Source organism: Paramisgurnus dabryanus, chromosome 5 (genome assembly GCF_030506205.2).
Source record: "Paramisgurnus dabryanus chromosome 5, PD_genome_1.1, whole genome shotgun sequence".
In the NCBI taxonomy this organism is placed as follows: Eukaryota; Metazoa; Chordata; class Actinopteri; order Cypriniformes; family Cobitidae; genus Paramisgurnus; species Paramisgurnus dabryanus.
In genome coordinates, this window is record NC_133341.1 from 45,705,658 (window position 1) to 45,718,701 (window position 13,044).

Sequence of the window (13,044 nt, forward strand, 5' to 3'; positions counted from 1 at the left end):
TCTTTGTTTCAGTTTATTTTGATGTTAGTCTATGCTGGTGTAGTTTAAAGCAGTACAATTATAGATTTGCTGGTGTAGGGTTAAGATTCTTATCAGGGGCGTAGCAAGCTTTTTAAAAGTGTGGGGGATGGATATATATCATTTTAAATTTGATATTAACGCACCAGAAACACGCGTATGTGCACCTGGGATGGAATTAAGCACCACCCATGACACAAACACAGCCTCTCTTCCTTCATAGACCTCTTTCACAAACTGTAACATTCATTTTTCATTGCTCACCTGTGAAACTTTGTGTCTCTCTCTCTCTTTAAACTGATGCCTCCAGCAACCTCATCTCCTAAACAAGGTGATAAAGGAATAAGGCTGTGGTACTAGCAAACCTTATTGAAACTTGAAAAGTAATATATTAAATTAATGCAAAAATATATAATGGTAAGGCTACTGTTGTTTAATGTCAACATTTATCAACGTCCAGCTTTCAACTTCACTTACATGATTTCTCTTGAAAAAGGTGTCAATCTTCTCCTGCCTCTTTCTGTTCTGTAACGTTATCTTATTGATACTGCGTGACAAAAAGATAATGGTAAAAGCTCGATAGTGACATACATGGGTCTGACAGGACTGTGACTGCTAAATTTTGCTACTTGTGCCCTGAAAAGTTTTTTCTCTGGTGGTCTAAATGATGTAACAATTTACCGTTTTTACATTAAAATAATATAGGCTACACTTTTCTTTCATTGTTTGTATAAGTTACCTGTTGGAGAACTATGTCATAATTTCTCATTGTTTTCTCCTCAACAAGTACAATCATACACAACAGGTAGTATTAACAAAGTATTCAGCTAATCAACAAACAATGCTCAAAATATCAAATCGATTGCAATTTGTCCCTCATCCTCATCAATTCCCTGCCTTCTTCATCACAGGTTATACATTGCATGCCACATTGTCTACATGACTGAATTTAGCCAGCTGCTGAACAATAACCCAATTAGCATTAGTCCCAAACACATATCAAGCTTATTCAAAAACCTCAAAAGCATAGAGTTGATTAAAGTGTTTAATAAAGTTTTTTAAACACTCATTCAAAGTAGCCTACCTGAAAAAGGGAGATGTAAAGTTCCCGCCTCCTCAGCGCGAGCTGACTGATCAATCTAACCCACCAAGAGAGGCGGGACTTAAGGCAGAACAGCCAATCATCAGCCGGTAACACTCAAAGCCGGCGTCATGTTTGAGAGGGGAGGGGGAGAGAATGCAGCGCAGCGCAGCAGACAGAGAGCGGCCAGAGAAACGGAGGAGCGACTTTAATAAGGCGTTCTTGCAAAACTGCATAAAAAGTGTGGGTGTTGAACCCTCTCACCGGGAAAAGTGTGGGTGTTAAAACACCCACATCCCCCACGGGTGCGACGCCCCTGATTCTTATGGTAATCTTTTTAATGTTGTCAAACATTTTGTGTAGTCCAAACAATTCTAAATTACTCCACATTTTTTCCAGAAGGTTATGGCACATGGCCACCCCATCATGTCCATGTTAAATATTCAAAGTTTAGTTTTTTTTGTTGCAGAGTCTACATTATATTAATAATTTAAGTTTTATTTTAAGTTTTGGTGTACATCTTAAAATCATTGTCTTAAATGTCTCCACTTTATCCCGTAACAGCGTTTATTAAAAAAAAAAGTTAAGGTGTAACATTTCAAGGTCTGTGGACTTTTCACAATATACCGCTATCGTAAAGCAATGTGTTCAGGGACTAGTAAAAATTACCATTTCCAACAGCATGCTGATTATGGCAAGCCGTTTTGAATTTTTTTTACATTTATTAGTATCTATTTTTCAGTTACTAGTTATTTTTTTTTAGTTACTAGTATCTATTTGATTAGATACTTGTTCTTGATCATTAGATACTAGTACCTAAACATTAGATACTAGTGCTTGTTTATTAGATACTAGTGCTTGTTTATTAGATACTAGTGCTTATTCGAAAGATACTAGTATCTATTCATTAGATACTAGTACTTATTCCAATAGTGACTGATTAAATGATACTTTACTAGTTAAGAAAAAAATAAAAGTAGTACTTATTCTTTAGTTACTATCAATTTTTTATCAAAGATATCCTGAACTTTATAGATACTAGTACTTTTTGATTTAAGTATGCAAATATGCTGCATAATAATGAAGCAAATTATATAAACTTTAAACATTGTCATGAAGTGTCCAGTAGGGGTCACTCTTGCGTAACAATTCACAGAATATAGGTAGGAACCTTTCTTTAGATAACAGGTGATGCTGCAGGGAAGCAGCACACAGTTTGTTGACTGCTACACAAGGATAAGCTATGCCACTAAGTACTACTAAATATTGGCTATTAACTTGTGAGTGGACATTTTAGTTAATAACAAGCCAAGTGTGTGCATACTTTAAAGAGCGCTGTCTAGCATCTCTCAGCTGCCTTAATCGACTAGGGATGCAAACGTGTCACATTTCAGCAAAATCTGCTGTTTTGGATCCAAAATAGGTCATTCTTGTGATGAGTCTACATCCAATAAGTTTTCTAAAATTGGTATGAGGGGGCCTGCAACAGGGTTGCAGTGAATAAAATCATGTCCAGCTGTTACAATGTCAATTCACTAACCAGTTTGGTGGGTTATGTTTTACAATTTATAGTCACATTTCCTGGAGTCTGTGTACATTGAGCGCACATACTTAACTCTGTAGTATTTTCTCAACCGGATGCAAAAATACCTAGTGCATATTATGCGCAGAAGAATTGTGCTGAAGTTCATGTCTTATATTTACCTCTTATTTACGTATCACATGATTCCCATCACAGAAACATGCAAGGCAATGACAACACGCATTATTAAGGTCATGAAATCACATGCTGTACATTCTGCAGGGTCCCTGTCTTTCATAAGAATTTTTGCCTTTTAAAAAAGTGTGTTTTCATTGCCTATATATGAAAGCTTCGTTAGAACAACTTTCACCAACTCAACTTTGACTTTGTACATTTATCAGGAGATAAAGCGTGAACTCCGCATTTTTTCCTGTGGGTTAAAGATGAAAGGATTTAATTTATTAGTTATTGGAATATGGGCCATGAATAGTGATTGGGAAGCTTTTTGGATAGTTTTTAATGTTCAATGGGCTGGTTTGATACGCGAATCTGGCAACACTGGTTGTGGGAATGAGCTGACATCATTTAGATCGTATTATATATAATGTAAAAAACATTTTAATTAGATTGCAATGTTTAAGGTACAAGTAAACTGTACTGTCTTAACCTAAATCATGAAATTCATTTGTATTGACAAACTTTTGTGCATGTAAACAGGGCCAGTGGTTTTCCAAAGTTGGCCACAATTTTGTTGTTGGAAAAATATATTTTATATTATTAAAATTGACTTTGGTGTGCTAAAATTACATATATTAGCTGGTATATACCTGGTATTAATACAGATCATATCATATATTTAGCTGCATGAAAAAGAATCTGCCACTGAAAAAAAATCTTGAACTTTATCGGCTTCTTCTGAACCCTCTTCATCATCATCATCATTGTCCTCTATCATCCATTGTTTACTTCGGGAAAGTGTCTTTTGTTATACTGTGATTGTCAAGAAGTGTTTGCAGTTGCTTGTTCTGTTCATCTTACCTAGTTCACAGTGGCGTAGCGTCTGGGCATGCAGGGTATGCACGTGCAAATGGGCCCGGGCCAATGGGGGCCCGCCCCTGGGCCCGCCCCAGCTTTTAATTAAAACATTTTTTTCAATTTCATTTTTATTTGGGGCCGCAATAAATATATTTTTGTATGCATATCATGTGTAGTCATTTCTTATTTCTCCGTAATGTCTAATTTCTCCCTGTCATTTCTTGTTTGCGTTTATTCTTTTTTTTGCACTCCGCGGCTGCCGTAGACTACTACGGGGGGCAAGGTGGGGGGCTGTGGCTTAAGCGGGCCCGTACATTTTTTTTGCATATGGGCCCGGGATTGACTTGCTACGCCACTGCTAGTTCATATCACCATTTACCATCGCTGTGTTGGATATGTGTTGTATGCTTAATAAACCATCTGTTGCTTTTATATCTGTCAATCCCATCTGCCATTCACATAGAGAATAAGATGTAAATCTGTAGGTGCTAAGGTAATACACCATACAGCTGGGTGTTGAGGCATTCTCCTAATTTAAAATAAAGTCAGATGTATTTTCCAAACACACTGAAAACTGTTTTGAATAACTTGAAAGTTTTAGGTTGAGGCAATACTCAATCCAACCTGAAACGGGGGACATTACTCCATCTGTGTTTTCAGTAGATTACTTAATCTAACACCCCCTCCAGTATTTTTATTTTAAACACTTAAACATAAAGGAAATTACTTGACAAGTTTTTAAACTAAGAAACGTTAACAATTTATTTTGGCAGTCAGGGTACACTTAAATCAACCATTCTGTTATTCAAATTCATCAATCAAAAATATTTACATTAATGTCAAGCAAAACACCTTAACTAAAAAGATCAGCATAGAAAAAATCATCTGAATAAAGATGCTTCCATAAATGTACAGTAGTAAGTATTACACACAGAGTGGTGTGGGAAACCTCTTATAAAAGAGCGCTTCCCTGAACCTTTTTGCCAAGCCACCAAAGATTAGACGAAAATTCATAAAAGACCCAAACAGGATTTGGTTGGTTCTCATGACTTAAAGGTTTACCAAATCGTTTACCCTTCGCACCATGACCCCTAAAATGATACCACACATAAATATGCAATTGCAATCACAGAACAGCAGATACCCAATTATGTGAGCCTGAAGGCTAGGAGGATGGTTTAGGGTGAACATTTTTTGTGATGAACAGATAAAAGGGGTTGAATGAATGTAAACAGCCCCACCTGAGGGTCAAATGCAGATTATATTGCTTTACATTGTTATTGTTTAACCTGCTGCCTTATAATATTCATACATACTGTATTAGAGCTGTGACTGTAAGCTGTCGTGTGAAGAGAACAGACCCTGGGTTATTTGTTTATGTGTACAGAATAATATGACAAAAAATTATATATATGTGTGTATTTAAGGCTAGGTTTAAAATGTCAGAGGCAGAGAGAGATACCAGTCAGACATTATAGTGTAAGCATTTAAACATGTGGGGCAATGCAATTTCTTTACATTAGGGGTGGAGCATTAAAGAAAATGCATTTTGGTTAAAAATTATGCAAGAGGTTTGTATCTTCTGCAGTTAGAGTTTCCATTTAAGAGAAACATGTGCCAAGTTCCATAAATGTTTTATTTCGCCACCTCAATAACAACAAACAAGGCTTGGGTTTGTCTACCTGAATCTTCTGAACTGCCAATAATCAATCCAAATGTCATTACATAATAATAATAATTAATAATAATAATTAGTTACATTTATATAGCGCTTTTCCAGTGCTCAAAGCGCTTTACATAAGGTTAATTCAACTCTCTACCATGATGAAGAATTTTTTTTACATAATATTGTTCACCCAAAGCAATAAATATTAAACAAAGTCTTTATTTGCATATGCTAACCGATCAGCCAGATATGTTAACATTTACAAAGCCAGTTACTAAACCATCAATATCACTTTAAATAGTATAATACAACCCCAAATCAGAAAAAGTTGGGACACTGTAGAAATTGTGAGTAAAAAAGGAATGGAATAATTTACAAATCCCATAAACTTATATTTTATTCACAGTAGAATATAGATAACATATCAAATGTTTACAGTGAGATATTTTGAAATGTCATGCCAAATATTGGCTCATTTTGGATTTCATGAGAGCTACACATTCCAAAAAAAGTTGGGACAGGTAGCAATAAGAGGCCAGAAAATTTAAATGTACATATAAGGAAAAGCTTAAGGACTAATTTGCAACTTATTAGGTCATTTGGCAACATGATTGGGTATAAAAAAGCCTGTCAGAGTGGCAGTGTCTGTCAGAAGTCAAGATGGGCAGAGAATCACCAATTCCCCCAAAGCTGCAGCGAAAAATAGTTTTCTGAGTTCCTCAGAGAAAAATTGCAAAGAGTTTGAAGTTATCATCATCTACAGTGCATAATATCATCCAAAGATTCAGAGAATCTGGAACAATCTCTGTGCGTAAGGGTCAAGGCTGGAAAACCATACTTGATGCCCGTGATCTTCGGGCTCTTAGACGGCACTGCATCACATACAGGAATGCTACTGTTAAGGAAATCACAACATGGGCTCTAAAATACTTCCTGAAAACATTGTCGGTGAACACAATCCACCGTGTCATTCGCCGTTGCCAGCTAAAACTCTATAGGTCAAAATAGAAGCCATATCTAAACATGACCCAGAAGCGCACGTGTTTTCTCTGGGCCAAGGCTCATTTAAAATAGATTCTGGCAAAGTGGAAAACTGTTCTGTGGTCAGACGAATCAAAATTTGAAGGTCTTTTTGGAAAACTGGGACGCCATTTCATCCGGACTAAAGAGGACAATGACAACCCAAGTTGTTATTAGCGCTCAGTTCAAAAACCTGCATCTCTGATGGTTTGGGGTTGCATGAGTGCATGTGGCATGGTCAGCTTACACATCTGGAAAGGCACCATCAATGCTGAAAGGTTTATCCAAGTTCTAGATACATATGATCCCATTCAGACGTCGTCTCTTTCAGGGAAGAACTTGCATTTTCCAACACGACAATGCCAGACCACATACTGCATCAATTACAACGTCAAGACTGCATAGAAGAAGGATCTGAGTACTGAAATGGCCAGCCTGCAGTCCAGATCTGTCACCCACAGAAAATATTTGGTGCATCATAAAGAGGAAGATACGTCAAAGAAGACCTAAGACAGTTGATCAACTAGAAGCCTGTTTTAGACAAGAATGGGACAACGTTCCTATTCCTAAACATTGGTCCTCCTCCAGCTGTTCCTTATATGTACATTTAACTTTTCCGGCCTCTTATTGCTACCTGTCCCTAACCCTAACTCTGATGAAATCCAAAATGAGCCAATATTTGGCATGACATTTCAAAATATCTCACTTTCTACATTTGATGTGTTATCTATATTCTATTGTGAATAAAATATAAGTGTATGAGATTTGTAAATTATTCCATTCCTTTTTTACTCACAATTTCTACAGTGTCCCAACTTTTTCTGATTTGGGGTTGTACATTGTAGTGTATTTTACAATAGTTACTAGTAACATTTTTTATATTACTAGTCACAATTGTTTTTTTACCTTTCATATAATGACTAGTCAAAATGGCCACTATAGAGTAAAATTAAAAATCTTACTAGTAAAATAAATTATCTTACTAGCTTCTATTAAAAAAGTACTAGTGTCTAATGAATAAGTACTTCTATTTATTGAATAAGTAATAGTAGCTAATTAATAAATACCAGTATATAATAAATAAGAACTAGTATCTATTTAAAAGGTACTAGTATTTTACAAATAAGTACTAATATTTGTTTAATAGGCACTAGTATCTAATAAATAAGTACAAGTATCTAATGAAAAAGAACAGGTATCTAATGAATAGATACTTATTGAATAAGTATCTAATTAATAAGCATTAGTATCTAATAAAGAAGCACTAGTATCTAATGTTTAGTTACTAGTGACTATTGGAATACATACTAGTCAGAATTGAATAGTTGATATCTGAATGACCGATCTTTATAGAAATCAACGGGATAATTTTTAAATTTGTAACTAGTAACAATGGAATAATTACTAGTCTCTATTCCAATAAGTACTAGTATCTAATGAATAAGCACTATCTATTTAATAAGTACTATAGTATCTAATGAATAAGTACTTGTATTTAATTAATAAGTATTAGTATCTAATAAATAAGCAATAGTATCTAATTTTTAGTTACTATTTAATAAATAAGTACTAGTATCTAATGAAAAAGAACTAGTATCTAATGTTTAGGTAGTATCTAATGTTTAGGTACTAGTATCTAATGATTAAGAACTAGTATCTTATCGAATAGATACTAATATCTAATCGAATAGATACTAGTAACTAAAAAATATGAACTAGTAACTAAAAAATAGATCCTAGTAAATGTAAATGATAAATATTTTTAAATGGCTTGCCATACGCTGATTACCTAGGTTTACTAGTGGGCCGGTTTCCCAGACAGTGATTTTTGTATCAATATGGCCTTTAGGTCTTTGTTAGGACATTTGAGTAGTTTTTACAAATTTACCTGTGTAAAATTTCTGATGTGTATCTTGAGACAAATGGTACTGATGTATTTTAATATCAGTGCAAGGTGAATTTAGTTGGGACAACTCAAGCATTGTAGTCTGACCTGAGCTTGTCAGGGCAAACCGCCCCAATATGTAGGCTAATATTTGTTAAGCCTTGAGTTTGTGATTTGCTCAATTTCAGGATTACTGGATTCTTTTATATCTCTATCACCCATTGCTCCTCCCAACAGCCTCTAAAATGTTAATATTACCGAGAATATAAAGGCATAATGGGTAGAATCCACTGACCTTCCAAAAAAATTATAGTAGGAGTTTGTACTGATAAAGTGAGCCCTGGGAGTAGGACACTTTGTATATATGTATAACATAATAACTTGTTTATATACTATGCCAATTTTGATGTACTAGTGTGAAAGTATTTGTCTTGGAAAGTATAGGAATAGGCAAAGTCCACCCAGTCAAATTTTATGGAGATAGACCACCCAAATGTTTAAAATGGCACCAGCTCTTTTTATATTTAACGGTAACTCAGGTTGGAGATTAAGACCCTGAATCAATATATTTTTTACATCTACAAAAATCTACAAAAAAGGACTTGCCTACACTTAGTGGTGGAACTAGGATTTTAAGATGTCATTGCATTGATTACTGGCACAGATGTAAACATTATGTAAGGCTGAATTTGAAAATGTTATGTTTCTTACATCTGATTAACTCCTCTATTTCTAAACTCCACGATAAACCTTAAATTTCTAATACCACAGATGATCACAGGATTTTTGGCAAAAAGTAATTTATTGAAAGGCGAATATTCATCTTTGTAACAAAGTTACAAAAATTAGTTAGTCAGAAACACGGAGTGATTTTCTTTTGTTATTAATTAACTGTAATGACAGAGACTGTAGCCTACTGTTTCTTGCGACTTATACCAAATGTATTTATTTATTTATGCATTTGGCAGATGCTTTTATCCAAAGCGACTTATCCAGTGCATTACAAGCTATACATTTTTATCAGTAGGCCTACTTGTGTTCCCTAGGTTCAAAGCAACCAACCCATGACCTTTTGCGCTGCAACCTAATGCTCTAACACTGTTATACAGTGTACAAATGCAATAAAATGTTTACATTCAGTTTAGACATAACCAATTGTTTATTATGATACTGACTTGGAAAACTTAGAAAGTTTGTTAAAATTAAGAACAAACTAACAACATTAGAAACGTCCGTCTCCAATTTTGTGGAGACTATAAATGCACTAGTTATTTAGCCTATAAACATCTGACAAACTGAACGCGTGAAAACAAAAGAGTGTGATACAAGTGCGTGGGAAAGACATGTAATATTGGTTCCCTGCCATTGAAAAGTTTATTGTGTAAAAAATATCGCACTTCTTTTCTTTGAAAGGATGGAAATGCGCGTGCCGCAGCGGACTTGACACGCTTGCAGCACAAAACGGTGACTGCACGTGTTAACCCAGTTTATAGTTTAGCCTTTTGTCCTATCATTAGCATTTCTCTGATGTCTAAGAGCCTTTCCACAGCAAAAAAGAAAGAAGCAAAGTTAACAAAGTTAACTGCAGCAGAACAAAAACCACAAACCATTTTCTTCTTAGTAATATGTACAAAAAGATTTACCTATAAGATGTGTTAGACTACTATGATTGTTTTCTAATAATTGTTTTTATTAAGCTAAACAAAATGTTCAATGCACGAAATAAGCCTATGTGCATTTAAAAAAATATGCTTTTGGCTTTTAGATGATAGTTAGAAGCCTTTGGCGCTAAACCTTAGCTCTACCTACTCTTTTAGTCAGTTTTACAGTGTGAATATTTATACTTAACCACCTGGTCAGGCGGATGTCTCCAAGGTGCCGGGACACGTGGCGCCGCTTCAAACGATTTATTTATTTGCATGAGGCGACAAACGAGCAGAGGAAGCCAAAGGTGTGAAAACAGAAGTTTTGTGGAAGCGTGCCCGTGTGTGAACTATATGTAAGCTTCAAAGACACATTTCAAAGGGCGCAAATCATCAAAGGGTGCAACGAATCTTCGGCGCGTGCAGCCAAGTTTGTGAAATGCCCTTGATGTGAATGGCACGCTTTGCATATTAAAATGTCATTACGCTAAATAAGTATAAAAGAAGAAGAATAGTGGTACTTAAATTAAAAAATATATAACATTAAAAGAACACACACAAAGGCACAGTTAATTTTTGAGATTTTAATGATGGAATGTATTTGTTTCAGTACCTGCAATATACAGCTATATATATATATATATGACTATAAATGGGAATGATATGAATAAATTAATGTGCAAAATAGATAAATACATACATAAGCTATGCATTACAGATCATACACCCAGTACAGATCATGCAAAAAAAAACATCTGTGTAAAAATATACTGCCATCATTTATCATACACTATATACACATTTTACATTTTCAATGTGGTGTCAGATCATGAAATCATTACACATTAAGAAAATAGATATAGACATATATCTCCTGTTATAAAAGAGATAAACCATGTCTGATTATTACACAAGCCCCAGTATTTGAGTCCATTTCTCTGTACATTACTTTAAAAGTCTTTTAAGGCCAAGGTCTCCAAACAGATTGACTGACAGGAGCTTGGTGTTGAGAGGTTGACTGGGCTACTGTGTGTGTGTTTTGACACTGCAGTGTACTGGACTTTGTGCTTCTGAGAGGAATCCTCTTCTGGTGTAACACAACGTCTTTGCGAACCGGAGAAAGTCTTTGTTTGCAGACAGATGTCTGCTGCAGATGATGCTGTGGATGTGAATCGGGAACTTTCGTTCTCGAGGACCTGTGGACTTTGACAGGCAGTCTGATGTGGGTGGGCACACATGGCTGTGTCAGCTGTTGACAGAGTGTGGCTGTTACTGAACCCTCGATCCCACGACCCTCTCCTTCATCTAACAGAAAACGGGAAGCTTTCTGAAGACACGTAGAGAAGCCATCCATGAACTGATGCTTTTGTGTTTCTTCTTCATCTTTTGCTTTCTTGGCCCTGTCTTGGATAGACTTTTGCAGAAAGAGGACTGTGTATTCCAGGATCTCTGCTTTCTCCATCCTTCGCTGATTGGGGCTCTGTAATAGCAGGAAAGGAAAGTTTAGATAAAGCTCCAAACAAGATATACATATATTAGTGGGCAAACACTACAAATACATTCCTCCAGATGACATTATATAAAGCAAAATAAATGGTTTGTTTTCTTACATTGTGCTCAGGACCTTGCAGTAGTAAAGTTCTCAGGTTCTCCAGACTCTGATTCATCCTCTCTCTTCTTCGTCTTTCTACCTGTGGCTTTAACAGCTGCAGAAAACAAATAGCAAAGACTTATGTAAGTGGATAGGGTTTTGCTAATATACAATAAAGTATGCATGAGGTGTTGTCAGTGATAAAATTAAGATTTAAGCACACAAATAGGCTAGATTTTTACCTTTCTGTCCATTTTTATGTTCCCAGGCTCTCCAAGCATTTTCATTGTACTCCCAAGTGTTTATCAGTAATGATACAATCCAATAAAGATCCAGGAAGGTTTTGTATTATATGCTGGAAGAGGCTTCGTCACTCAGTATAGGCTACAGACAATTGTAAGATGCAGGTCTGCAGCAGAACACCGGTTTTATATGCTTTCAAGAATGGCGTCACAAACCACGCCCACTGTTGACAACAGACCACTCCTTAACCTTAAAGTTCTATTATCGGCACTCATATCTAATTTGTATTTTTATATTTTAAAAACCTTACAACAAAAACACTACAGAGATATTGTTAATAATATATGTTTTAATAATTAAATATTAAGATTAAGAATAAAGCTTAGCCTACTTGCCATTAACTAAATAGGCTAATGGATATGGTGTATAAGATAACATAAAACTACATCACATTACCCACGACGTTCTTTTAAATCACATTTGATGATCTGTTTCTGTATTTAGCTAATATTATATGCATTGAATTGGTTTAAGACGTTCAGGCAGCACGATCTTTAGATCAAAGTTTTGAGGGCACACGCGTTGACACCTTGACTTCCGTGGGCACGTGTGCATGACAAAGGTGAGATATTACCATTGCATATCGATAGCTCACGGCACGCGTCTCTGGCGAGACAGATCCTATTAAAATAACAACAAGGGGAGTGCTGCTATTTTACTTTCTCCCAAAGTCCCATTCAGTCACAGTGGGGTATGTCTGTATATATTTTTCTTTAACATTCATATAAATATTTAAAGTGAGCGCGTAGGCGCGCTATTTAGCAGCGTTTTAAAGCAACTAAACAGCTCTCCTGCATCTAAATGTACATATTTATAAAACACAAATTGAAATTGTAGTTTACATATTATTGTAGGCTATATAAGTGTAACTACAAATACCCTTTAAGAAAAAGTAAAAAAAAAATGTGCAATGTACTCGTGCGTAAAATCTCATTTAGATACGCTTGTTGAAACTTTGCATATTCTCCTTTTGATATAAGTTTGTTTTGCTCAAAAGGCACAAGGGCAACATCTGGGTCTTATGAAAGGGGTTAACCATCGGGGGGAAGGAGTTGATCTCCTTGCAAATTTTGCTGGGCGCGTGGCAACCTCGCGCCTATGAATAATGCCGGCGCGTGCGGACAGTCGTCGTGTTTGCATTTCAATGTAGGTATGGACACAGAATGTTTCAATGCGCTTTTTGTAGTTTTTCCATATAGGGAAATGCACTCATTTGTCCATTTATTATGTCGGTGGGGAGAAGGAAACGACCATGATACTTAAGCCGAAAGTATACTAGG

The 13,044-nt window shown here is 35.7% G+C and overlaps 1 protein-coding gene across 1 annotated transcript; it reads right to left on the reverse strand.

Moving 5' to 3' along the window:
* Window positions 1–10,541: 10,541 nt before the first annotated feature.
* On the reverse strand, window positions 10,542–11,830 carry her7 (hairy and enhancer of split related-7). Its single transcript, XM_065284678.1, has 3 exons — window positions 11,704–11,830; window positions 11,481–11,576; window positions 10,542–11,350 (listed from the first exon to the last, which is right to left on the reverse strand). The coding sequence occupies exons 1-3, from the start codon at window positions 11,746–11,748 to the stop codon at window positions 10,832–10,834; spliced, it is 660 nt and encodes a 219-aa protein (XP_065140750.1). The 5' UTR covers window positions 11,749–11,830; the 3' UTR covers window positions 10,542–10,831.
* Between the last annotated feature and the right edge of the window lie 1,214 nt (window positions 11,831–13,044).

Coding starts and splice junctions, on each gene's coding strand:
- her7 (XM_065284678.1), bottom strand. CDS start 11,748: ATGAAAATGCTTGGAGAGCCTGGGAACATAAAAATGGACAGAAAG. Junction 11,577..11,703: donor ACATAAAAATGGACAGAAAG/GTAAAAATCTAG, acceptor TGTTTTCTGCAG/CTGTTAAAGCCACAGGTAGA. Junction 11,351..11,480: donor TGCAAGGTCCTGAGCACAAT/GTAAGAAAACAA, acceptor CTGCTATTACAG/AGCCCCAATCAGCGAAGGAT.